At 42.0% G+C, this 27405-nt stretch overlaps 1 protein-coding gene across 1 annotated transcript in view; it reads left to right on the top strand.

Annotated features, from left to right (window-relative positions):
• The first annotated feature begins 4182 nt into the window (after positions 1–4182).
• Positions 4183–27405, top strand: part of sema4f (sema domain, immunoglobulin domain (Ig), transmembrane domain (TM) and short cytoplasmic domain, (semaphorin) 4F) — a 240280-nt gene continuing 217057 nt past the window's right edge. Inside the window, exon 1 of the mRNA XM_043691726.1 lies at positions 4183–4698. Coding sequence (XP_043547661.1) covers positions 4581–4698 — 118 coding nt within the window. The 5' untranslated portion in view covers positions 4183–4580. The remainder of the gene's footprint in view (positions 4699–27405) is intronic.

Here is a 27405-nt window from a genome sequence, read left to right on the forward strand (position 1 = left end):
ATAATTCGCTCTAGAATTAGACTTGCCTAAATGCATCACCTCACATTTGTCTGGATTGAAAGCCATCTGCCACTTTTCCGCCCAACTCTCCAGTCTATCTATATCCTCCTGTATTCTGTGACAGTCCCTTATGCTTTCTGCTACTCCACCAATCTTCGTGTCATCTGCAAACTTGCTGATCATACCAGCAGTGCCATCTTCCAGATCATTTATGTATACTTATAAACAACAGTGGCCCCAGCACTGACCCCTGTGGAACACCACTGGTCACCTTTCTCCATTTCGCGAAACTCCCTTCAACTGCTACTCTCTGTCTCCTGTTGCTCAACCAGTTCTTTATCCACCTAGCTAGAACACCCTGCACACCATATGACTTTCTCCATTAGTCTACATGGGGAACCTTATCAAATGCCTGACTAAAGTCCATGTATATGACATCAATGGCCCTTCCTTCATCTATCAACTTGGTCACTTCCTCGAAGAACTCTATTAAGTTGGTAAGGCACGATCTCCCCTGTACAAAACCATGTTGCCTATCATTGATAAGCCCATTCTTTTCTAAATATAAATAGATCCTAGCCCTCAGTACCTTCTCCAGCAACTTTCCCACCACCGGTGGTAACAGATAAGGAAACAGTTTTTTCTCTTAGAGGTTTGTGAGTCTTTGGAATTCTAATTTGCAACAGACAGTGGATGCAGAATATTTAAATATGTTTAACGAAGGGGTTGACAGATTCATGATGACTAAGGGGATGATATTGATAGGGAGGACTGGGGGCATTTGGCAGATGCAATTGAATGGAACATTTCAATGTTGGTGAACAAGTTCTCCATTTATTATTTGAATATAAGGTTAGAGGGGTATGAGGAGGTTTAAAAAAGGCTAATGACTGAGTAAAGGAGCTGGTGATCATCTTTACTCCAAGATAAAAAGAAGGGGCGGCACGGTGGCTCAGTGTCTCAGTGGTTAGCACTGCAGCCTCACAGCAGCAGGATCCCAGGTTCAATTCCAGCCTAAGATGATTGTCTGTGTAGAGTTTGCACGTTCTCCCCGTGGTCTGCGTGGGTTTCTTCCGGGTGCTCTGGTTTCCTCCCACAGGCCAAAGATGTGCAGGTCGGATGAATTGGCCATGCTAAGTTGCCCATAGTATTAGGTGCATTGTCAGAGGGAAATGGGTCTTGGTAGGTTACTCTTCGGAGGGTTAGTATGGACTGGTTGGGCCGAAGATCCTGTTTCCACACTGTAGGGAACCTAATTTATTCATTACCAGGACGGACATGCAAGAGTTGAGGTTAAAATTGGATCACCCATGATTGTTGAATGGTGGAGAAGCCTCAAAGGACAGAGTGGCCTACTCCTGTTCCTTGTTTATGTGTTTGTGTGTCCATAAAGGCAGTCCTCCACTATCTATCTTGAGTCAAGCTCTTGGACCAAGGCTGTAATGAAATCTAGAGCTGTGAGGCAGTCCGAATCCAAATTGAATGTCAACAAGCCAATACTGATGACTATGTGCCTCTTTATAGCTTTGTCACTTTAATGGTTGAGAGATGACTGTTGGGAAATTACTTGGCCAATTATTGGATTTTTCTTATGTATTGTCGACAGGACATATGTGGGTAATGTATCATATTGCTGGATAGAGGCCAGTGTTGAAACAGTTCTGGAACAGCTTGGCCAGGAGTGAAGCCAATTCTGGGGCACAAATGTTCAGTACTATGTACTATTGCTGGAATGCTATCGGGGCATAACCTCTACAGTAACCTCTGACTTCCATTTCCAATGACATTAACACCTATTCTTGATCTTCTGTATTACCTCTCTCTTCTGAGCATACTCACTCTGTGTTCCACTTGCTTCCTCTCCTGATTTATCAACAACATAAAAGCCATCCCTGGGGAGAGGCAGTGGCATGATGGTAATATCAATGGACATGTAATTCACATCCTCAGTCTAGTATTCTGGACAAAGTTAGCTGACAGATATCTGATGAAGGGGCAGTGCTCCGAAAGCTAATGCTTCCAAACAAACCTGTTGGATGATAACCTGGTGTTGTGTGATTTTTAACTTAGTCACCCCAGTCCAATGCCAGCTTTTCCACAAATTAATAGTATTCTGGAGACATGGATTCAAATCTCACCATGGTAGAAAAATGACAACTGCATTATAAGTAATCTTTTGGGGTATTGGTAGTGTCCTTACATCTCAGCCAGGAGCCCTGGGTTGAAGCCCCACTTGCTTTAGAAGTATGTCATAACATCTCTGCAAATTATCTAAAAGCCATAATTTTTCAGACCCCTTTGGTTCTGAAGAACTCATATTAGATTTAAACATTAACTGTTTCTTTCTCCACCAATGCTACCAGACCTGCTCAGATTTTCAAGCATTGCTTGCTTTATTATTAATTTAGGTCCCTAGTATCTGCAGTAATTTGCTTTTATTTTATTGTCTGATATAATAACTTGTCTTTCCCCCACTCCTTCCTCACAGATCCAATGTATTCTCTGTCATTTATTAGAGATTTTAACAGCACAGAAAAAGGCCTTTCAGCCCTTCGTGTTCAAACTGGTCATCTCTGAGCATTTGGCTTGATGCCTTGCATACTATTGGCATTGCAAGAGTTCTTCTAAATAGTTCTGAAATGTCTTGAGGTCTCCTGCCTCTGCCACCCTTTTAGGCAGTGAGTTCCAGAAACTCTCAACTCTCTGCGTGAAATGTTTTTCCTCAAATCATCTCTAAACCTCCAGTTCCTTAATTTAAAACTGCCCTGGTTATTGACCCCCTTCTAAATTTGGCCAAATCTGGCCTAATTAATTTTATGTACAACTCCATCATAATCCCCACATCCCTTGTACTCAATGCCTTGCCTAATACCTGACAAAGGAGTGGCACTTGGAAGCTTGTGATTTTAAATAAACCTGTTGGACTATAACCTGATGTCATGTGACTTCTGACTTTGTCCAACCCAGCCTATCACTGGATCTCCACATAATGTAAGTAGCCCGTATGCCAATCTCTCTTCATAACTGAAACTCTGCAGCTCAGGCAACATGCTGGCAAATCTCTGTACCCTATGGCTCCTCGGATGCTGCCTGACCTGCTGTGCTTTTCCAGCACCACTCTGATCTAAACTCTGGTTTCCAGTATCTGCAGTCCTCACTTTTGCCTAAATCTCTGTACCCTGTCCAGTGCTGTCACATCTCTCTTACAATGTGAATTCCAGAACTGCACACAGTACTCTAGCTGTCGCCTAAGCAATGTTTAATGCAGTTCCAGCATAACCTCCCTGCTTATAAAATCTATGCCTCAACTAAGAAAGGCAAGTGCACCATATGCCTTCTGAGTCACTTTGTCCACCTGTTCCCAATACTTAATGGACTGGTGTATATGCACACTGAGTCTCTGTTATCTGCAGTGCTTCCCAGTGTGCTACTGTTCAACATGTAATCCTCACTGGACTTGAAAGGTCAATTCTCCTTTCTCTTTACAGATGCTGCCAGACCTGTTGAGTTTCTCAGAAAGTTCTGTTTTTGCCATCTCTATATTCATGCCTAGAACATTAGTGTACACAACAAATTTCGATGACCCAATACCAATTCTGTAGTATGCCACTGGACATAGGCTTCCAGTCTCAAAAGCACCCTTTGGCAATCACTCTCTGCTACCTGCCACCAGCTAATTTTGGATCCAATTTGCCAAATTGCCCAGTATCCAACTGGTGTTTAACTTCTTAAACCAGTCTTTCATGTGAGGTCTTATTAAAAGCCTTATTGAAGTTTATGAGTGTAAGGAAGTTTGTTCTGGATGGGTGTGTGATTGGGGAGGGGTGAGGGAGAGGAAATCGCTGTTTGTTTTAAGTAACCCTCCACTGGCGATATTTTGAATGTACGATTTTTAAAAGATCATGGAAGGGGGAGGTGGGCATCGCTGGCTCGAGCGACATTTATTGCCCACACTAATTGCCCTGGGGAACGTAGAGATGCCATCAAACTTTCAAAAGATAAAAGAACGATAGACTGGACCAAACACGATGAGTCATACAGTGCAGTTTAAATAGGAGTAAAGCGTTCATAAAGGAGATAAGGCTCCTGGTATCTTTGTTGGGAACGGATGGAAGAGGGTGGAGTTTTCTTAGGTACAGATAGGCTGTGACTCAAATTCAGTCCGCCCTCTGATTTACGCGTCTTGCGCTACCTGGCGTTGTTGCAATGCTTGAAAAGACACATTAACAAAAAGCGACTGCGTAATGCTGCGGACTGTCGACATCAATTTTTTTTCTCTCTCTTTCAAAAGGAGTAAAAAGTTTCATGAACTCTGGAGGATTTGGGTGTGAGCAGTAATCTGAATATAAAGCAGGAATTAGTTACGAAAAGTTTGTTTTAAATGCATTATGTAAGAGGGAAAGGGCTTTTCTTTCCAACACCTGGTCTCCTTGGGTGTACTTTGTTTCTTTGTGTGATCATATTGACGACTCTGATGCAAATTACAACCAGGAAAGAGAATCGGAAAAAATAACAGTGGGCGTCGCATTTTGGGATTCTCTTCATTTAGTTTCGGGATTTTATTTAAAAAAGAAAGCAGCATGATGAAAGGAGGATCTGCAGTTTTGTCTGTTTACGTTGCAATTTTGTGTTCCACGGGAGCCTACGTTTTGGGCTTGGCTAAGGATTCAGTTCCCAGGAAAACCATCTCTCACGATGGTAAGTGTCGGTTTCTGCTGTTTTTGTATTTTCTCTCTTAGCAATGTACCTCCACTCTCCAGATTAATTCAGATTTGTTGCTAAGTAGGTATTATTGGTTGGACTGCTGCTCTGCCTTATCAGAGGTTTTAAAGATCGCTTCGCCATGTTTCATATGCACGGCATGGTCAGTGAGGCATTTGTTCATCAAGGAAATGAAAAGACCTGCATTTCTAAAGTGCCTTTTACGATCTTGCAAAAGCCTTGAATCAATCTCTGCACTTCAAGCTCCCATTGTTAGCACTAAAACACGTTCTGGCCTGGTTACCTCACCAGGCTATTAGCACCTGTGGTGGTACTGCACATCATTTATGCCCTTTCTAAAGTTGATTGTTGGATCATTTTGCCTCACATAGAACTACAGGTTTTTCCAGGAGAAGGTGACAAGAGGATGTGTGTTTTGAGTTCAGTGGAACTGGGGGAAGCACTCGTCCTCCTGGTTCTGCAGCTACTATTTTTGAATCTTTCATTACAACAACAATTGTGTATCCTAATGGTTCACATTACTAACCAGTTTCAGAAAAGTTTCATCTTCATATGCGGCAGGATGGTAGGAGTTTTGAAGGAGCTAAATGGAATGTCTGAAAATGGGATTGATGAACCCATTGATAAATTGTCTTGAGCTTGTTTTAAAGTCATGAGGGAAAAAGTGAGGACTGCAGATGCTGGAGATCAGAGCTGAAAATGTGTTGCTGGAAAAGCACAGCAGGTCAGGCAGCATCCAAGGAACAGGAGAATCAATGTTTCCGGCATGAGCCCTTCTTTAGGAATGAGGAAAGTGTGTCCAGCAGGCTAAGATAAAAGGTTTCCTCCTCCGACCGTCGGGTTGTTGTGGTTTGGCGGTGGATGAGTCCAATGACCTGCATATCCTCGGTGGAGTGGGAGGGGGAGTTGAAATGCTGTGCTACAGGTTGGTTGGGTTGGTTCGTCCGGGTGGCCCAGAGGTGCTCTCTGAATCGCTCCGCAAGTAGGCGGCCTGTCTCCCCAATATAGAGGAGGCCACACCGGCTGCAGCGGATGCAGTAGATGATGTGGGTGGAGGTGCAGGTGAATGTGTGGCGGATATGGAAGTTTCCTTTGGGGCCTTGGAGGGAGGTGAGGGGGGAGGTGTGGGCGCAAGTGTTGCACCTCCTGCGGTTGCATGGGAAGGTGCCGGGAGTGGAGGTTGGGTCGGTGGGGGGTGTGGATCTGACAAGGGAGTCGCGGAGGGAGTGGTCTCTACGGAAAGCTGATAGGGGAGGGGAGGGAAATATATCCTTGGTGGTGGGGTCCGTTTGGAGGTGGCGGAAATGACGACAGATGATACGATGTATATGGAGGTTGGTGGAGTGGTAGGTGAGGACCAGTGGGGTTCTGTCCTGGTGGCGGTTGGAGGGGCGGGGCTCAAGGGCGGAGGAGCGGGAAGTGGAGGAGATGCGGTTAAAGTCATGAGGGGTATAGATAAGGTGAAGAGCAGGGGTAGGGGTGTTCAAAAGTAGAGGGCATAATTTTAAGGCAAGAGGAGATAAAATTTGAAAGGGATCAGCGGGGCAAGTTTTTCTCTCCAAGGGTGGTTCATAGGTGGAACAAAGTGCCAGAGTAAGTGGTAGATGCAGGTTCATTACAATGTTTAAAAGACATTTGGACAGGTACATGGACAGGAAGAGTTTTGAAGGATATGGTCCAAACATAGGCATATGGGGCTCCTTTAGTTTGGGAAACCCGGTTAGAATGGATGGGTTGGACCAAAAGATCTGTTTCTGTGCTTTTTGACTTTATGAAATCCTAATCGGTTTCGTAATTATTGGTTGGGGGAAAAGTATTAACCTGGCAAATGCGTAAGTCTACAATACTCCATGTACTGTCACAAAAATTTAAGTTCAGGTGATGAGGAAGGCAAGGGAATTCTGGCCATTATTTCAAGGTCAATAGAGTATAAAAATAGGAAAGTGTTGCTAAAGCGATGCAAGGCACTAGATAAACCAGAGCTGGAATACTATGCCAGTTTTGGTCCCGTTATCCAAGGAAAGAGACTGGCATTGGAAGCAGTCCAGAGAAGGTTCACCAGGTTCATTCAGGGTACATTCAGGGAGAGAGCTGTTTTTAGAGGAGATGGTGAGTTGGTTGGGCATATATTCTTGGAGTTTAAATTAAGAAGACAATCTTATTGAAACATACATTAATTGTAGGGGACTTTGTTTTCCTCTGTGGGAGTATCTAGAACCAAAGGGCATAATCTCAGAAAAGAGATTACCCACTTAAGAGACATGAGTAGGAATTTCTTCCCTCAAAGAATGTCAAATTCTTTATTGCAGAGGGTTCATAGAATTTCATAAAATCCCTACAGTGTGGAAGCAGGCCATTGACCCCATCAAATCCACACTGACTTTTCAAAGAGCATCCCACCTAGACCCACCCCACACATGTAGCCCTGCATTCCCCAAGGCTAATCCACCTAGCCTATACATTCCTGGACACTGGGGGGAATTTAGCTTGGTTAATCCACCTAATTTGCACACGTTTGAACTATGGGACGAAACCAGTGCACCATGCAGACACGGAGAGAACATGCAAACTCTACACAGGCAGTCACCTGAGAGTGGAATCAAACCCGGCTTCCTGGTGCTGTGAGGCAACAATGCTAACCACTGAGCCATTATGCCATGTTGTAAAGACTGGGTCCTTGAGTATACTGAAACCAGAGAGGGAGAGCTGTTTAATCCGTCGGGGTATCAAGAGTTACAGGGAGAAAGTGGAGTTGGGGATGATCAGATCAGCCATGATCTCAATGAATGGCAGAGTAGACTCGATGGACTGAATGGCCTACATCTGCTCTTCCATCTTATGGTGTTTTTTTTATATCAATTAAATCCATAATCATGAGGATAGACATATAACTGGAGACACATTTCTTTGCTTTTCTTTGAGCTGAATTACCTTTATCATGCCTGAAAAAATATCTGTACTCAGTTGATGAGGACCATTATATTCCATTTCAAAGTACTAAGATACCTATAATGGTGACAGTTGAGACACTCAGTACAGTGTTTTAAGCTTTGCAATTCCTTATTAACTTTCATTGATATTTTGTATCCTACAAATATATGTATATGTAGCTGCAGTTTCCAGCGTAAATGGCTTTTGCCTGTCATTTGAATATGTATTCACAATATACCTTTTAAAAAAAGAAACTCCTGATAATGGATAGCAAGTCTTTATTTTCACTTTTTCATTATTGGTATCAAATTTTTTTGTTGTAGGAATATGTGAATTAAAGGGTATTTATATTTAATACATGCCTTCTGGACAGTGATCTTAAATTGCTGGTTGCATTTGTATGGAATGGATGTTCCTTCAGTCATTTGACCACATAAATAGTTGCAGTTAGAGAACAGTTAGAAAAGAATGTTTGGAGACAAATCTACTTTCAAACTGAAACAATGTTGCATTTGCTTTACCAGTTTGCTATTGTCAGCGTCACTAGGGTTGCCACTTGCATGCCCTGCTGCACGCACAGATTATTAACATCCAACAGTAGAGTTACCTCTTGCAGCGAGGTAAATATACAAAGCAGGCATGTGTTCAACTGTGCTGAGCTCATCACATGTCCTTAGGATCTAGTGACAATCTAAGATTTCTCATACTCCTCTGCTCACTACTATAACTGGCCCTCTCTTTTCTGAGGGACATCATTATAGGCAAGTGAAAATATTCATTCAAGGGCTCTTGTGGAGTGGTGATAAAGCCCCTACCCCTGGGTCAGAAAGCTGGAGTCCCACCTGCTGCAGAAGTGTGTCAGTCTGAGCAGGTTGATTTAAAAAAAAATCTTAAATATGATTATAGAGATGTGGCTCAGTTATGGATAGGTCTGGCAGCTTAATGTTCCAGGGTACAGATGCTTAGTAAAGGATAGAAAAGGGAGCAAGAGAGGAGGGGGAGTGGTGTTTTTGATTGGGGAATAACATTACGGCTGTACTTCGACAGGATATTCCTGGGAATACATCCAGGGAAGTTGAATCATTAGAATCCCTACAGTGTGGAAACAGGCCATTTGGCTCAACAAGTTCACAAGGTCCCTTTGAAGGGTAACCCACCCAGACACATACCCCTACCCTATTATTCTACATTTCCCCTAGCCTGTACATCCCCCTCAGTCGAAGCAAAATGCTTAGAAACACAGAGCAGTTTTACCTCCTTCATCTTTATTCCGGACTCTGGAGGGAGAGAGAACGATTACCCATGTGCACAGGGACATTGGTTCATGGTCTTCTCTCGAACAACAGTTTCTCAATGAACTATATACTGTGGAAACTCGATTATCCAAACGAGATGGGCGGGCACTATTTCGTCGGGATAATTGATTATTTGGATAATTGATGAAATGTCTTTCCTCTGGGGCTTGGAGTTTTAAAGTCTGCTCCCAATTCAGGAGACTGCAGCACACAGTGCGTGCCACCCTGTCCAACCCCGTCGCCCAACCCCGTTCAACCCCACCCTCCAAACCGTTCCAAACCTGCCCCCGTTACAATCAATGAGTATCAATTGCAGAGACCAAGCCCTTTACTGTTATACAATGGATGTTCTTATCCTTGTTAACTGAATTCATACAATGGATATTTACAATGGATACTTTTTGCCTTGTTAGCTGACGTTACATACTGAATACTTCCAATATTGTTAAATGGCTGTTTTTCCACCTAGTTAACCCATTAGCCTTGCCTCCAGCACCCCATTGTTAACTGCAAGTTCTTATCTGATCTGAGTCATGCCCAGCTGAACCTCTTGCTTCACAAAACTCAGAACTTAACTCTTTCTCTGCCTGCTTATACCCTATACACATTCTCTGTATTAGACAAGGACTTTCAAAAGTTGATTGGGGGCAGATGTTCACAGATATAAAGGGAAAATGGGAAGCCTTCAAAAATGAGATAACAAGAGTTTAGAGTATGTTCCCGATGGGGTGAAGGGCAAGGCTAGTGAAGGGCAAGGGCAATGTTGGATGACTTGAGAAATTGAGATTTTGGTTAAGAATAAAGCATATGTTCAGTGTAGACAGCACCGATTGAGTGAATCCTAGAAGAGCATAAAGACAATAGGGGTATTCTTAAGAGAGAAATCAGGAAAGCAAAAAGGGGACATGAGATAGCTTTGGCAAATAGGATTAAGGAGAATCGAATGGAATTCTACAAATGCATTAAGGACAAAAGATTAACTAGGGAGAGAATAGGGCTCCTTAAATATCAGCAAGGCTGCCTTTGTATGGGACCAGAGGAGATGGGGGAGACACCTAAAAAGGAGTATTTTCCATCAGTATTTATTGTGGAGAAGGATATGGAAGATATAGACAGTGTGGAAATAATTAGCAACAAGTTGAAAATTGACCATATTACAGAGGAGGAGGTGCTGGATGTCCTAAAATGTACAAAGGTGGATAAATCCCTGGGACCTGATCTGGTGTATCTTGTCTCCCTAGCTTCCCAGCAAGTTCTGATTGCCAGGCCTTTTACTGAGATGTTTGTATCATAGATGAGGTACTGGAAGAATGGAAGTTGGCAAACACGGTGCCACTATTTAAGAAAGATGATAAAAAAAAATCCAGGAACTATAAACCAGTGATCTGACATTGGTGGGCAAGTTGTTGGAGGGAATCTTGAGGTAAAGGATTTACATGTATTTGGAAAGACAAGGAATGATTAGGGATAGCCAATGTGACTTGTTACATGGGAAATTGTCTCACAAGCTTGATTGGATTTTTTGAAGAATTAACAAAGAGGATTGATGGAGGCAGAATGGTGGACATGGTCTATATGGAGTTGAGAGTGTGGTGCTGGAAAAGCACAGCAGGTCAGGCAGCATTCAAGGAGCAGGAGAATCAACGTTTCGGGCATCAGGATACATGAACATCAACTAGTCACAAAAAGACATGACCCACGATAACTAGTATCCTTACATACAGATGAGGAAGGACACCACTTTGACTGGGACAGCACATCCATCCTAGGACAAGCCAAATAGAGACACACACGAGAATTCTGAGAAGCACGGCATTCCAACCGGAACTCTATTAACAAACATATTGATTTGGACTCCATCTGTCACCCTTTGAGAACAAGAACAGGGAATGACGTCACCAACACAGGAGATGACATCATCAACCCAAGCCGGCCATAACACATGATCTATATGGACTTCAGTAAGGCGTAGGACAAGGTTCCTTATGGTAGACTACGGTGTGGAAACTGGCCCTTCGGCCCAACAAGTCCACACTGACCCTCCGAAGAGTAACCCACCCAGACCCGTTCCCCTCCTCCCTACTAATGCACCTATCACTACGGGCAATTTAGCATGGCCAATTCACCTGACCTGCACATGTTTGGACTGTGGGAGGAAACTGGAGCACTCGGAGGAAACCCACGCAGACACGGGGAGAATGTGCAAACTCCACGCAGACAGTTGCCCGAGGCTGGAATCTAACCTGGGACCCTGGTGCTGTGAAGCAGCAGTGCTAACCACTGAGCCACTGTGCTGCCCTTAGCAAGGTTAAATCAGGATGTAAGTTTACTTGCTGAGCTGGAAGGTTCGTTTTCAGACGTTTCATCACTATACTAGGTGACATCATCAGTGAGCCTCCTGTGAAGCACTGGTGTTATGGCCCGCTTTCTAAAATACTTCAAAGTTTTGAAAAGATTTGTAGCTTGGGCTGTGGATGAGGTCAGTAGATTTGTTCTTTGAGCTGGTGTGTTTTACTGCAGATATTTCATAGCCTTGCTAGGTGACATTGTCAGTGTGTCTTCAATAAAGTATTGATGGTCAGTCCCACCTGGTATTTATATGTCCTTTCTTTAGTGCTTGGAGCGAGTACAGTGTAGGTTTGCAAAAATGATTCAGGGGTTAAGTGTGAGGAGGGTTTATACAACGTAGACATGTTTTCTCTTGACGTTAGAAGGTTAAAGATTGATCTGATTGAGGTTTTCAAGTATTAACAGGAAAAGACAATTCCCATTAGTTGGGGCTTCTCGATCAATGGAGCATAGGCAGAGAATGGCCAGACTGTTCAGAAGAGATGTTTGGAAACACCTCCATGGACAAGGAGTGATGGATGTTTGGAACTCTTCCATAAAGAGCAGTGGATGTTTGATTAGTCATTAATTTCAAATCTGAGATTTGTTTTTGTTAAGCAAAGGTATTAAGGGATATGGGCCAAAGGTAGTTATCTGGAGTTAGGCCACAGGTCAGCCATAATCTCTGTGAATAATGGAGCAGGCTCAACGGGCTGAATGGCCTACTCCTGTCCCTATGTGCCTAAGTATTAGCTAGCAGTTTCCTTTGTTTGCAATCAAGTACTGACCATATTCTACCAGGCTGTGCTTGCAAAACTCAAACATGGTGTCTTAGATGTTAGACATGAATTTGTATTTGGGCAATACTTGCTGAACGGTCCCAAACGTGCTATAATTAGACTAATGACCAATTTTAAATTTTTGATCAGGTTTGCCCTGTAGCCTACTAATGTTTAATCAACACTATGCACTTCATACAAGGGGGTAAAAACAATAACTGCAGATGCTGGAAACCAGATTCTAGATCAGTGGTGCTGGAAGAGCACAGCAATTCAGGCAGCATCCAACGAGCAGCGAAATCGACGTTTCGGGCAAAAGCCCTTCATCATACAAGGGGCCCGCCCTTTGCAGCCGAAAATAATTTGTTTAGGCATTGCACTTTGTGCTTGGATTAAACAAATGAAGTGTATGTTATTAACATCAAGATGACCAGCAAAGATGGTTGCCACCACATCCGCATCTGAATGTGATACCAGCGAAAAGTCATTGCTTCACTTTGATATCTCTGCAGGCAGCAGTCCACTTGAATTGTATTTATGGGTGTGTTTATTGTGAATGTCGTCACTAGGTAATGCAGTGTCAATGCAAGGGCAGGAACATGGAACAAGCAAGCGACTGCAAACACCCACACTGTGCCTGTGAATGGCTCTCTGCCATTGTGAATTATGGCTAGGTGGTGAGACTGTTATTCTGATGGAGGGGATTCTCCCTTCCCACCAGCCTTGCTGGCCTCTCGTGACTTCCCCCAGTCTCTTGCTCAACCCCTGTGGTGACCAGTGGGTGCAGTCTGTGCTTGCACCAGAACATGGCAACGCCAGTGACTCAAGCACAAACGCTTCCTGTAACTTATTAAGGCCAGCTGATATCACTGGATGCTTATGCTCATTTTCTGCATTCAGAGTAATCAGCATTTACGAAATATGAACGAATGAGGCCTGAAGTGGAATTGACTCTTTTGAACCAATTCCTTCTATGGCTTGCAAATTTGTCTGTCCTGATGAACACAAGATTAATAGCTTTGACAGCCATGTCTCTCCTTTTCAGTAAAACTCATGTTTCAAAAAGTATTTTGTTGGCTGTAGGAATGTTCTTGCAGTCATGAAAGATGCTACAGAAATGCAGTCACCTTTTCATAAAGTGTCTTTCATATCCCCTGGATGTCTCAAACTGATTAACTGCTGTTCAGTTAACTTTGAAGTATAGCCCTTGTTGTGGTGATGACAAATACACACAGCAAGGTTTCACAAACAGATGGAATGTTTCAATCATTGAGGGCTGTGTGTGCAGGGCACCAGAACATAGCTGTTTTTCTTCACAGTGCCATGCAATTGTTTCCATCTCCTTGAGCAGGCAGAGCCTTGTTTTAACACATCATCTGTGTGATATTATCTGGAACAATGCAGCATTCACATTTGCCACATTGCTGTCCTGGAGTGTCAGTCTAGATTATTAGGCGCCAAATCTCTGGCGTGGAGTTTCAACCAAAAATCTACATTTTAAAATGAAACACGCCATCATTGTGCTAAGATTATTGATAAAATCAAAGTATCACTCTTTGTAAGAACAGCTTGGACATATATGCCTGGCAGATTTTTAGAGCAGCAGGACTGGAAGCAGATCTTTAAGCAAATCACCTAAAGGGGAGCTGTGCAACAGTTTTTTCTCTTGATATTGAATGCAAACGTTTTAAATCAAAATTAGTTAATAATTTAATTTTTCAGGCTTTGATTTGATGCTTGAATCATGAAGCAAATGTGAAATGGCAATTTTCATGGTGTGCCTTCTTTTACCTTCCATGATTGTGTAGAAATGCTAAGATGCTTGATAGAAACAGGGAGGAAATGACCGAGTGGTGTTATCATGAGTATTAAAAAAACTGGAATTAAGAATTTAATGATTGTAATGAAATTATTGTCGATATTTGGAAAAACCCATCTGTTTCAGGGAAGGAAATCTGCCGTCCTCACCTAATCTGGTGACTATATGTGACTCTACACCTACAAGAATGTGGTTGACTTTTGATTGCCTAGCAAGCCATTCAGTTGTACTAATCGTTACAAAGTCTCAAAGAAACGAAATCTGGACAACCTGGCATCAATTTAGGCAGTGGAAAAGATCCCTGTCGACCCCGCAAAGTGCTCCTTACTGACATTCAGGGGTTACTGCCAAAACTGAGAGAGCTGTCTCACAGATCAGTCAAGCAACAGCCTGATATAGTCATACTTATGGAATCGTACCTTACGACAATGTCCCAGACACCACCATCACCATTCCTGGATATGTCCTGTCCCACTGGCAGGACAGATCCAGCTGAGATGGTGGCACAGTGATATACAGTCGGGTGGGAGTTGCCCTGGAAATCCTCAACGCTGGCTCCGGACCTCATGAAATCTTGTGGCTTCAGGTTAAACAGAGGCAAGGAAACCATACCATCCTCCCTTAGTACTTCTCCATGTTGAACAAAACCTAAGAGATCCTCAGGCAGAACCTTCCAAGCCCACAATCACTTCCATCTAAAGGGACAAGGTTAGCAGATACCACCCTCTGCAAGTTCCCCTCCACGCCACTCGCCATCCTGACTTGGAAATATATCGCTGTTCCTTCACCATAGCTGGGTCAGAATCCTGGAATTCCTTCCCTAATGGTATTGTGGGTCAACCTACATCAGATCGAGTGCAGCAGTTCAAGAAAGCAGCTCAGCCCCACTTTCTCAAGGGCAACTAGGGACAGGCAATAAATGCTGAGCAGCCAGTGATGCCCACATCCCAGAGAGGAATTAAGAAATATAGAGTAAATTGTGAGGTGTTACTAAAAAGCTTTGTCAGAGTTTTAGAAGGAGCCTTAACAAAGTGCATAAGAGAAGTCCAGGCATGAGGCCAAACAGCACTCGTGAAAACAAGCAATAAAAAGCATAAGCCATGGAAAGATTTAACATATGGGTGAGAATTTTAAATTTGAGATATTGGAATATCAGGAGCTCATTATCACTAGTGTGGACAGAGATGATAAGAGAGTTTGTCTTATTTTCCTCCAGATGAAATGAGGAATTGATTTGACCTTAAGTATTGTTTGTATCCAACTGAGAAGTATCATTGAGAGGAATGTATTGTTTTAATGCTGCATATGCTTTGAAACAACTTGCTACTTAGACTATCTGTATACACTTGATTGTAGGAGTTGATAGTAAAGATGAGGGCCTTCTGTGATAATTTGAAACTGCAGGTTTCTTTTTTCTTTTTCTTTTTGAAAAGGTGGTACTTGTATACTTGAGGGATTTTAATGCCGGCAAATAGAGCCCAGTGCTATAACTCAGTCAAATTGAATTAAAAATTCAGCAATGCCTGCTAATCTCTTATTGTTCGCCCTAATCATACGTGCACCAGGAATTGAAAATATTGTGGAAACATTCACAAATGATTTCACAAAATTGTATATGGGATCTATCATCTCTTTATTGGGCTTTAACACACAAATCCCAAATGAAAGCATGAACACATTTCTGTGGGGCAAGGGGAGATTGGTGTGGGTAGCAGCAAGGTTGATCTGCTTTCTGAAATTTTAAGGTGTCCAAGATTTAATTTTTTGGAGAAGGTCAGCAATGTGAATAATTGAAGTAGGGCATAATCTTCAGTGGCAGATGGTTAGGGGTATGTAGATGAGTAAAACTTGTAAAATTCTGAAATACCATATAATCTATCCACTTTGAGTTTCAGTAGAGTTGATTTTAGAGATGACCTTCCAGAGGTTTATAAAATCAAAAGGGGCATGGAGAGGGTGGACAGCCAAGGTCTTTTTCCCGGGCCAAGTGAGTTCAAAACTAGAGGGCATAAGGTTGAAGGTGAAGGGGAAATATTTAAAAGGGACCTGAAGGGTAACTTGAGTAGGGAGTCAGGTACATTTGTGGCTTTTGAAGTGCAAGAGCACCTCTGAATTTCATTCCTGCTGTATTCATATCTATGTGTACATAAGTGGGATGAGTTGGGTGCTGCTCCACGAGTACTAAAGAAGAGTTGCATTTATGATTAGGGCGAACAGTAAGAGATTAGTAGTCAGGGATTAAAAACTGAAGAATCATCCAATGAGGCTTTGTGGGTGGAGCTAAGAAATAAGGAGGAGATGGTGACATTATTGGGGTTGTACTATAGGCCCCCCGAATAGTCAATGAGAATTCGAGGAACAAATATGCAGGAGATTAGGGAGACTTGCTGGAGCAGTAGGGTTGTCATAGTAGGAGATTTCAATTTTCCTAACATAGGGACTGCCATACTATTAAGGGCTTAGAACGGGCGGATTTTGTTATGTGCATTCAGGAAGTTTCCTCAAGCAGTATATAGAGGGCCCTACACAGGAAGGGGCAAAACCTGACCCAGTCTTGGGAAATGGGGCAGGACAGGTGACTGAGGTGAAAGTTGGGGAGCACTTTGAGACCAGTGACCATAGTTCTATTAATTGTAAAATGGAAAAAACTGGTCCACAAGTTCAAGTTCTCAAGTGGAGCAAAGGTGAATTTTGATGGGAATTAGACAGGGGGTTGCAGAGACTGATTGGAGTTGTTTGTCTGCAGGCAAAGGAACCTCCAGCAAGTGGGATCCTTTAAAACTGAGATAGCTAAAGTTCCAGATCTGTATGTTACTGTGAGAGAAAAGAGCAAAGTTGACAGGAATAGAGTATCCTGGATCACAAGAGATATTGACGTTTTGGTTAGAATATAGGAATAGGTATGGATCATGTACAGACAGCTGGGATCAGGGGAACCCCTAGAGGTATATAGAGGGTCCAGGAGTTTACTGGAGAGGGAAAAGAGGATGGGGAAAAGGGAACATGAGATGCTTTGACTTAGAAGATTAGGGTGAATCCAAAGAAGTTCTTTAAGTTTATTAAAGGATAAAGAACAACTTGAGAGAGAATAGGGCCCCATATGGACCAAAATGGACATGTATGTGTAGAACCGCAGCAAAGGGGCGAGGACCACAATGAATATTTCTCCTCTGTGTTTGCGCTGAAGAAGGCTTGGGAACTTGGGGAGGTAAGTGATCTATCTTGGGGACAGTCCATATCACAGCAGAGGAGGTGTTGGATGTATTAGCATGTATGAAGGTGGGAAAATCTCCTGGTCCTGACCAGATATATCCATGAACACTGCAAGAGGCTAGAGAAGAAATTGTGGGGGCCCTGGCTTATATTTTGCATAATCGTTAGCCACGGGTGAGGTCCCGGAAGACTCGAGAGTAGCAAATGTTGTGCTCTTATTCAAGAAGGGCTGCAAAGAAGAACCTGGGGACTATAGACCACACCTTGTTAGGTAAATCACTTGAGAAGATTCTGAGGGATAAGATATCCATGTATTTGGAAAGACAGGGTTTGATTAGGAAATGTCAGCATGGCTTTGTGCGTGTGAGACCATGCCTCACAAATTTGTTAGACCTCTTTGATGAAGTGACCAGGAGGGTTGACGAGAGCAGGGCAGTAGACACAGTCTATATGGATTTCAGTGACGCCTTTGATAAAGTTCCATATGATAAACTGCTCTGGAAGTTTAGATTGCATGGAATTCAGGGTGAGCTGGCCAATTGGATGCAACATTGGCTTGATGGGAGGAAGCAGAGGGTAATAGTCGAAGGAAGCTTATTGGACTGGAGGCCTGTGACTAGTGGAGTGCCTCGGGTCAACACTGGACCCATTGCTGATTGTTATCTGTATCAATGATTTGGATGAGAATGTACAAGGCATGATTAGTAAGTTTGCAGATGACGGTAAAATAGGCAGTATCGTGGACAGCGAGGAAGGTTGTCAGAAATTACAGTAGTACCTGGATCAGCTGTGGAAGTGGGCCAAGAAATTGCAAATGGAGTTTAATATAGATAAGTGTGAGGTCTTGCGTTGTGGAAAGTCAAATCAAGGTTGGAGTTTCATGGTGAATAGTGGGGCCTTAAGGAGTGTAGTGGAACAGAGGGACCTTGGAGTTCAGGTTCACAGTTCTCTGAAAGTGGAGTCACAGGTAGACAGGGCAGTGAAGCCGGCTTTTGGCACACCGGCCTTCATCAGTCGGGGCATTGAGTATAAAAGTTGGAAAGTTATGTTGCAGTTTTACAGGACATTGGTGAGACTGCACTTGGAGTATTGTGTTCAGTTTTGGTCACCTTATTGTAGGAAGGATGTTCTAAACTAGAAAGAGTGCAGAAGGAATTTACAAGGATGCTACCAGGACTCAAGAGTCTGAGTTATACAGGAGAGGTTGGGCAAGCTAGGATTTTTTCCTTCAGAACATAGGAGACTGAGGGGCGATCTTATAGAAGTGTATAAGATCATGAGATGCATGGATAGTCTTTTTCCTAGGGTTGGGGAATTGAAGACTAGAGGGCATCAGTTTAAGGTTAGAGGGGAAAGAATAAAAGGGAACCCGAGGGGCAACTTTGTTATACAGAGATGATACGCATATGGAATGAGCTGTCAGCGGAAGTGGTTGAGATACGTTAGCAACATTTAAAAAGCATTTGGGTAAATACATGGATAGGAAAGAATTAGAAGGACATATGTGCCAAGTGCAGGTAAATGGGGTTAGCGTGGAAGGACATTTTGGTCGGCATTGACCAGTTTGGGCCGAAGGACCTATCTCCCGTGCTGTAGGACGCAACGACTCTGTGACACAATTAAGGACAAAACAGCCTGCTTGCATACAGTATTTGGCATCTCAGCCTGTACTGTCAACATTCACTCCATTTACTACAGACATACAGTGATAACAATGCTCACTGACTCCAAGATGCACTCCGATAAGTCACCAAGATGCCTTCAGTATTATTTTCTACAACTAGAATGTCAAGGACAGCATATGTGTATTAACACTACTACCTGCAAGTTCCTTTTCAAGTCGCACACTATGTTGACTTAAATTCATTCACTATTGGGTCAAAATCCTGGAGCTCTCTTCCTACATACCAGGGACTGCAGAGATTGAAGAAGGCAGATCAATTCCACCTTCTAACTACCACCTTTTATTAGGAAACAGTAATACATACTGGCTTCTGCCCACATCCTCCAAATATTTTTAAAAAAGAGTGAAACTTTGAAACTCAGCCGGGTGTTTATAATTGCATCATGTTACATAACAACTGCTGAGAAATCTTAACAGTGGAGTGTGTTGCAACTGAGAAACTGTGTTTTTTCTCCTAAACTATGCCAGACAGCTTGTCAATTAAATGTCCCAGTAAATGCTACTGAAAGATTTTTTTAAGTTTTAAAGTGTTCCAAGTATTTCAATCTCTTCAGCTTGTTCTGCTGGAGATCCCAAACACTGTTTATTTCAGTTTTGAACGCACCAAAGTAGCTTTCTTAATGTGACAGATACCAAAATGCATCTCAACACTTAATTGTAACATTAACAAATGTTGTTTAACTGCTTTTAACTGTAGTGAAAGCACATATGCATTACAATGCAGCATTTAACAATTACATTGAAGTTGTCAAAACCTTTAACAGTTTCATAAAATGTGAGCTCTATGTAGCCTTGCTCCTGCGGATGCAAACTCTCCATAAAGACTTTCTTCTTCGGGCTTCCAAAACTCCAAGATTAAACACGCAAAAATAATGGGTGAAGGGGATCAAAATTCAAATTTTCTATGATGCTCACCATGTTGGCCTAGACTTCATAAGACGTGTAACCCATGCTCTTCCTGACCTTTGACATGCAAATAACGGAGGGCCAGGAGAAAGTGGAAATCCAAATTTTGGATTTCTCAGTCCAAAGCCATCAAAATACCAAAATCTGGGCTGCGCGGATCCCTTAGAATCCTGGAAATTGAGAAGTGATGAGATAGTGTGTAACAGTAAGCTCAGTAAGAGGATACCCTGCATTTTTAAAAAGCCAGTTTCAACTCTACTGGAGTGTAGGTGAAGGGATTATTACTCTCAGATTATTATGAGCAGCAAAGTAGATAGTAAGAAGACAATAGAAAACAGGAAAACAAAAGGACAATTATCACTTTGAGTTCTATAATTCAGCAATGGTCAAAACGAATCTCAACCAAGCTGGATAACTAAGAATCTTGAAATCAACTTTTATTGCTGTAATATTTAACTAGCTACTGTTCTCAAACAATTCAGAGACTGAACCGTTTATCTATTTTCTCTGACTTCTATATTTTTGGATTCACCTCTTAATTTTAATCTGGCTCATTTTTCTCACATTTAACAAACTCACTCTTTGTTGACTCAAGAATGCCTGATTAATTTGTCTCTTTCCTGGCATAAAGGTATCTGTTTCTAAATTAATCTTGTGGCCAACCGAGGGTGTAGGTGAATAAATAATGGGAATAAATTATCCCTCCTTGCTGGGGTATTTTAATGATTTGTGATAATCTGTCTGGAACCATAGCAAATTGGAAAACCTCAGCTGGGATCTGGGTGTAATTGATAGGGATCGAATTTCTCTGGACTTCTCAGTAATGGATATTGTTGGGAAACAGATTGAAACATTATTTTGTTATATGATTTACGATCATTCTAACTGCTGTCTATATTTAGCTATACTCTTCTTTCTTCTGTATAATAAACTGCTGTTTTATTGTTAAGGAATAATTTCTGCCTTCTGTTAAACATGTTTCAGGAACTAACCATTATGTCACCAATTAAACATTAACAAAGATCTATCAAACCAGGTTTTATTCTGGAACCTGACTTTGTCCAGTAGTACAGTGCACTTATCATCTGTGATCATAACAATCTCTCTTTATGCATTTAAAATACTCCTCTAAGAAGTTAACTCTGGATATAATTTTTGATTGCCTGACCATTATCTCCCTTTGTAGCTCATTTTCAAATTTGATGTGACACTGCTTCTTCAGTTATGTATTTTGGGACTTCTAACTACAACATGCTAATGTATAAATGTAAGTTGTTGTCCAAGCCTGCTATGTTCTTGTGAGTACAAAGAGACATTTTTATGCATCACTTAACAATTGGGCATTAATCTGATTAGAATTAGTCTGAATACATTTCTTTGTATTTCTCCCAAAGGACAAGAGAGATATTGTACATAAATGTAACCTGATTTAATAGCAACATTTTGAACTATTGAAGCATTTCAACATTTTGTAGGCAGTGTTATTTATTTTACTTTTCCCCCTGATTTGATACTAGGTGGTAGAGGTTATGGATTTGGAAGGTGCTGATAAATGTGCTTTGGTGAGCTTGGATAGTGCATTTTGTAAATGGTATACAATCTGACCACTTCACTATTTTTTAATTATTCATTCACGTTTATGGGTGTTGCTGACCAGAACAGCATTTAGTATCCTTTTATAATTGTCCTTGAAAACTTTTTTTTTTGAACTGCTGTAGTCTATGTGATAGAGTGCTGTTAGGAAGGGATTTCCAGAGTTTTGACTGAACAATTGCGAAGGAATAATGGTATAGTTCCAAGGCAGGATGGTGCATGGTTTGGAGAGGAAGTTGCTGGTAGTGGTGTGTCTGTTGCCTTGTCTTTTCAGGTGGTAGAGTCATGGGTTTAGAAAGTCTTGTCAAAAGCTTTGGTAAATTGCAGCAGTGCATTTTACACATGGTGCACACTGCAGCCACTGTCTGTTTAATGTGATGGATGAGGGCCAATTTAAAAGGGATACTTTGACTTGGGTGGTGTCAAGATTCTTGAGTTGTTGGCGTTGTGGATTGGGAGGCAGTGGGGTAATGGTAATGTCACTGGTCTAGTAACTCAGAATCCCATGTTAATATTCTGAGGACGTAGGTTTGATGAACCTTGAATTCAATAAAATTTACTGTTTTTTTTTAAGAAAGCCAGCTCAGTGGTGCCCATGTAACCATTGCTGATTGTCTTAAGAGCAACTTTCCTTACCTGGTCTGGCCTACATGTGACTCAAATGCTCAGACACTTAACTGGATGAGCAACAAATGCTGGCCTAGCCAGCAGTGTCCACATCCCAAAAAAAATCTACTTATTAGGCAAGTGAAGAGCATTCCAATGGTATTTGTATTGCTTGTCCAGTTCAATTCCTGGTTAATGGTAACTCCCAGGATGTTGTTAGTGGGGGAGTCAGCAATGTTAATGCTATTTAATGTCAAATGGTGATGGTTACATTGACTTCAGTTCAAAATGGTCATTTGCACCACACAAAATGCTGAGTAATATTACCCGGCACTTATCAACCCAAGTTAGAATATTGTCCATGTTTTGCAGCATATGGACATGAACTTAATGAGGCAAAAGTGATAGTAAACATCATGCAATCAGAAGTGAACATTCCCACTTCAGACCCTATAAATGAGCTTCCCTCCATCATCAAGAAGGTTGGGATTAGGACACTAGGATATAATACAGTACAGCACAGGAACAGGCCATTTAGCCCCACATGATGCCAGATTCAACTAACTCCTTCTGCCTGTGCATGGCCCATTTCCCTCCATTCCTTGCGTATTCACGTGCTTATCTAAAAGTTTCTTAAATGCCTCTTTTGTATCTGCCGCCACGACTACCCCTGGCAGCACGTTTCAGACTCCCACCACACTGTGTTAAAAAGCTATCCTGAAGAACTCTTGCATTCAGATCTCCCAACGACTGAAACTATTTTCCTTTTGTGCTAGTCTTGATCCCAATCAACAGAAGTAAAGTTTTCTTTCTGCCATCCCCCTCTAGTTTTAGTAGGGTTCCTTAATGGAGAAAGTGAGGTCTGCAGATGCTGGAGATCAGAGATGGAAATGTGTTGCTGGAAACGTCGATTCTCCTGTTCCCTAGATGCTGCCTGACCTGCTGCGCTTTTCCAGCAACACATTTCCATCTAGGGTTCCTTAATGCCATACTGTCAATGTCTGCTTTCTCCTGAAGAAGAGCGATTGTCATGCCATGACTGGAGTTCAGGTCTTTTGTCCATGTTTGGTCCATAGCTGTATGAAGTCAGGAGGTAAGTGACCCTGGCTGAATTGAAACTAAAAATAAATATGTGGATTGACAATAAGTAAACATCAGTTATTGCACTGTCGAAAACAAATTTCATCACGTTAAAACCATAAGACATAGGAGCAGAAATGAGGCCATTCGGGCCCTTCAAGTTTAGCTCTGCCATTCAATTATGGCTGAAGGGTTTTTCAAACCCATTTTACTGTTTTCTTCCCCTAACCACCGAGCTGATGATCAAGATAGGGCAGTCGTTTGTCTGGCTAAATTTATTTTGCATTTTGTGGGTAGGACATTTGGGAAACCTTTTCACATTGCCAAGTAGGCGCCAGTGTCTTAGCGGAACTGGAACAGATTGGATAGTGGCACAGCTGGCTCCTGAGCAAGGTGGACAGCTTGCATCTTGGCAGGACCAGGGATAGCATCCAGGAAAGTTTGCTAGACCTGTTAGGTTTAAGCAAAGAGGAAAGGGAACCTAAAAGGGAGTTCAGATTCAAGGGAAGCAAAACTAATAAAAGGAAGTAGAAGTTTAATTTTGATAAGTGTGAAGTCTTGCACTTTGGAAAGTCAAATCAAGGTGGGAGTTTCATGGTGAATGGTAAGGCCTTAAGGAATGACGTGAAACAGAAGGATCTTGGAGTTCAGGTTCGCACTTCTCTGAAAGTGGAGTCACAGGTAGTCAGGGCAGTGAAGAAAGCTTTTGGCACACCAGCCTTCATCGTCAGGGCATTGAGTATAGAAGTTGGGAAGTGATGTTGCAGTTGTACAGGACATTGGTGAGGCTGCACTTGGAGTATTGTGTTCAGCTTTCATCACCTTTGTTATAGGAAGGATGTTATTAAACTAGAAAGAGTGCAGAAGAAATTTCCAAGGATGTAGCCAGGTCTCAAAGGTCTGAGTTAAAGGAAGAGGTTGGACAAGTTAGGACTTTTTTTCTTCAGAGCGTAGGAGGCTGAAGGGGGATCTTTATAGAGGTGTAAAAGATCATTGGAGGAATGGATAGGATGAATACACTTAATCTTTTTCTCAGGGTTGAGGAATCGAGGACTAGAGGGCATCAGTTTAAGGTTAGAGCGGAAAGAATGAAAGGGAACCTGACGGGCAACTTTGTTACACAGAGGGTGGTACGCATATGGAATGAGCTGCCAACGGAAGTGGTTGAGTTACATTAGCAACATTTAAAAGGCATTTGGGTAAATACATGGATAGGAAAGAATTAGAAGGACATGTGCTAAGTGGAAGAAAATGGGGTTAGCGTGGAAGGACATTTTGGTTGGCATGGGCCAGTCTGGGCCAAAGGACCTGTCTCCGGGCTGTGGGACTGTAAGAATGATAAACAAAAAATAGCAATGTCAAATATCAAATAAAATCAAAATGGAGAGAAATTAAAAGCTGAATTTGCCAAAATGTGATTGATTTTAATTAATAAAACAAAGAGTTGCTGCAGTTATGAAAGAACTTTTTTTGATGACTTAAATGCATTGTTTTGAACCTGTTTGGTAATACTATAGAAACCAGCTCTCAGAATGAAACCTGGCTTGTTAGATCATATGTTTGCTTTTTTTTGCAGCTGGTGAATGTGGTGGTTAATGACTGAAACATAATCATGTGAGGCTGCGGACGTTTTTAACTTCAGCACAAGTTTATTACACAAAAAGAATAAACAAACAAAGCTGTGTTTATTTAAAAGATCTTAAGAAGTTAGAAGGGTCTTAACACTTGCACCTTGTGTCCAACATAGACAGTAGATGCAGGAGTAGGCCATTCGGCCCTTCGAGCCAGCACCACCATTCATTATGATCATGGCTGATCATCCCTAATCAGTATCCTGTTCCTGCCTTATCCCTATAACCTGTGATTCCACTACCTTTAAGAGCTTTATCATCTCTTTCTTGAAAGTATCCAGAGACTTGACCTCCACTGTCTTCTGGGGCAGAGCTTTCCATATATCCACCACTCTCTGGGTGAAGAAGTTTCTTCTCAAAATCACCCATTACAGAGATTCAATCCCAGAGAAACACACTTCCATCTCAACTTTTTAAATCTTTGCTTAAGTCTGGTGCTTTCCAGTGGTTTTCCTTTGACTGTTGAGACTTTTTTTAAACTTTTGATTGCTTTCTAGGATCACTGGGATGAAACTGTCATATTTACCATGGCTTAAACCTTTCAGTTCTTGCAACTTGAAGACCTGCATTCATATTCTCCTGGCTTTGAAGCTCCATACTTTGAAGTCTTTTTGGGCTGATTGGTTTCCCTGAACTGACTTGATTCTTTTGCTGAACTGGACCATGTTTTTTCTGAGTTAAAAATCACACGACACCAGGTTATAGTCCAACAGGTTTATTTGGAAGCACTTTTGTGGGACTATAACCTGTTGGACTATAACTTGGTGTTTTTTGATTTTTAACTTTGTACACCCTAGTCCAACACAGGCACCTCCAAATCGGGTTTTTTGACTAAAACGTTTAATCTTCTGGTCTGAAGTAAAAATGCAAATCATGACCTTTAATGGGTTTAGTCTCTCTGACATAAATCTAAACAGATGATCTTTATCTTTTAACACTATAAAGAGTTCTCCCTGCTAGTCTACTGCAGTAAGATGCTTTCTTGGAACTGATGTATTCAGGTCATAGTCATACAGCACAGAAATAGACTGTTCGATCCAACTCATCCATGCCAACTAAGTTTCCCAAACTAAATTAGTCTCACTTGTCTGCCCATGTCTCTCTAAACCCTTCCTGTTCATGTACCGATCCAAATGTCTTTTAAATGTTGTAACTGCACCTACATCCACCACTTCCTCTAGCATGTCATTCCATATAGGATATGTCTTCTGTGGCCTGCAACAGTGGCAGACTGGCCAACTTTAAGGGCATTTAAATGATCATTGGTTAGGCACATGGACAAGAATGGAATAATGTAGATCAGATGTGCTTCACATTGGGTTCACAGCTCGGTGCAACATTGAGGGCCGAAGGTCCTGTACTGCGCTGTAATGTTCTGTGTTCTAAAAGGTTACCCTTCTGGTCCTTTTAAATCTTTCTCCTCTCACCTTAAAAACATGCCTGCAATTTTGAACTCCCCAACCATTGGGAAAAGACCTTTGCTCTCACCTTATCTGTGTCCCTCAAGATGTTATAAACTACTACACCATCCTGGTAAATCCTTTCTGAACCCTCTCCAATTTAATAATATCCTTCAACTAAAAGGGGCACCAAAACTGTATTCCGTACTCTAAAAGTGGCCTCACCAACATCCTGTACAACCTCAACATGATATCCCAACTCCTTTACTTAATGGTCTGAGCAAGAAGGCAAGCATGCTAAACGTCTTCTTAATCTCTTAGTACCTCCACACAACTGATCCCAATCCAAAAACATTATAGTACCCCTTTCATCATAACACAAGATGGCTAAATGTGATTTGACTGCAGGGAGAGATTATCCAAGGATATTCTATATTTGGGGGATAGATAAAAAGAAGGGATTACGTTAGTACATTAGTAAGAAAGAATGATCACTCCAAGGACTAAGATTTGGAATGAGTTTGGTTGAAACTAAGAAACAGCAAGGGGAAGGAAACATTGATGGAAATTGTCTCGAGAACATCAAACTGTAGCTTTAGCATTGGGCATGCTTACAAGTAAGAAAATTAGAGATACCTGCAACTGGGATATAGTAATAATAGTGAGTTTAGTTAGCATTTAGTTTGGGTTTCGCCAAGTCAGTCTAATACTATGAAGTTTGAATGATTGGAATCTGCACAAGATGGGTCTCTGAGACAGAATATTAAAGAGCTCAGAGTCAGGTTTAATTGGATTTGGTCTCATAGAATGAGGAAGGACTAACTAAAAAGCTGTACCCTTAGAGTAAAGGAATCTTTTGGAAATCATGACCATTACAGAACATAGGTCAAAGCAACCTGCTTCATAAGTGCCCCATCCACCTCCTTCATTGTTCACATTAGCACTCAGCTGCAGTGAGTACCATCTAAAGATGTACTGCAGTAACTCACCATGGCTCCTCTGACATCACCATTGTAATTCCTTCACATGTACCATCCTAGAGTCATAGAGATGTACAGCATGGAAACAGACCCGTCGGTCCAACCCGTCCATGCCAACCAGATATCCCAACCCAATCTAGTCCCACCTGCCAGCACCCGGCCAATATCCCTCCAAACCCTTCCTATTCATATACCCATCCAAATGCGTCTTAAATGCTGCAATTGTACCAGCCTCCACCACATCCTCTGGCAACTCATTCCATACACGTACCACCCTCTGCGTGAAAAAGTTGCCCCTTAGGTCTCTTTTATATCTTTCCCTTCTCACCCTAAACCTATGCCGTCTAATTCTGGACTCCCCGACCCCAGGGAAAAGACTTTGCCTATTTATCCTATCTATGCCCCTCATAATTTTGTAAACCTCGATAAGGTCACCCC

Source organism: Chiloscyllium plagiosum, chromosome 1, assembly GCF_004010195.1.
Source record: "Chiloscyllium plagiosum isolate BGI_BamShark_2017 chromosome 1, ASM401019v2, whole genome shotgun sequence".
Lineage (NCBI taxonomy): Eukaryota > Metazoa > Chordata > Chondrichthyes > Orectolobiformes > Hemiscylliidae > Chiloscyllium > Chiloscyllium plagiosum.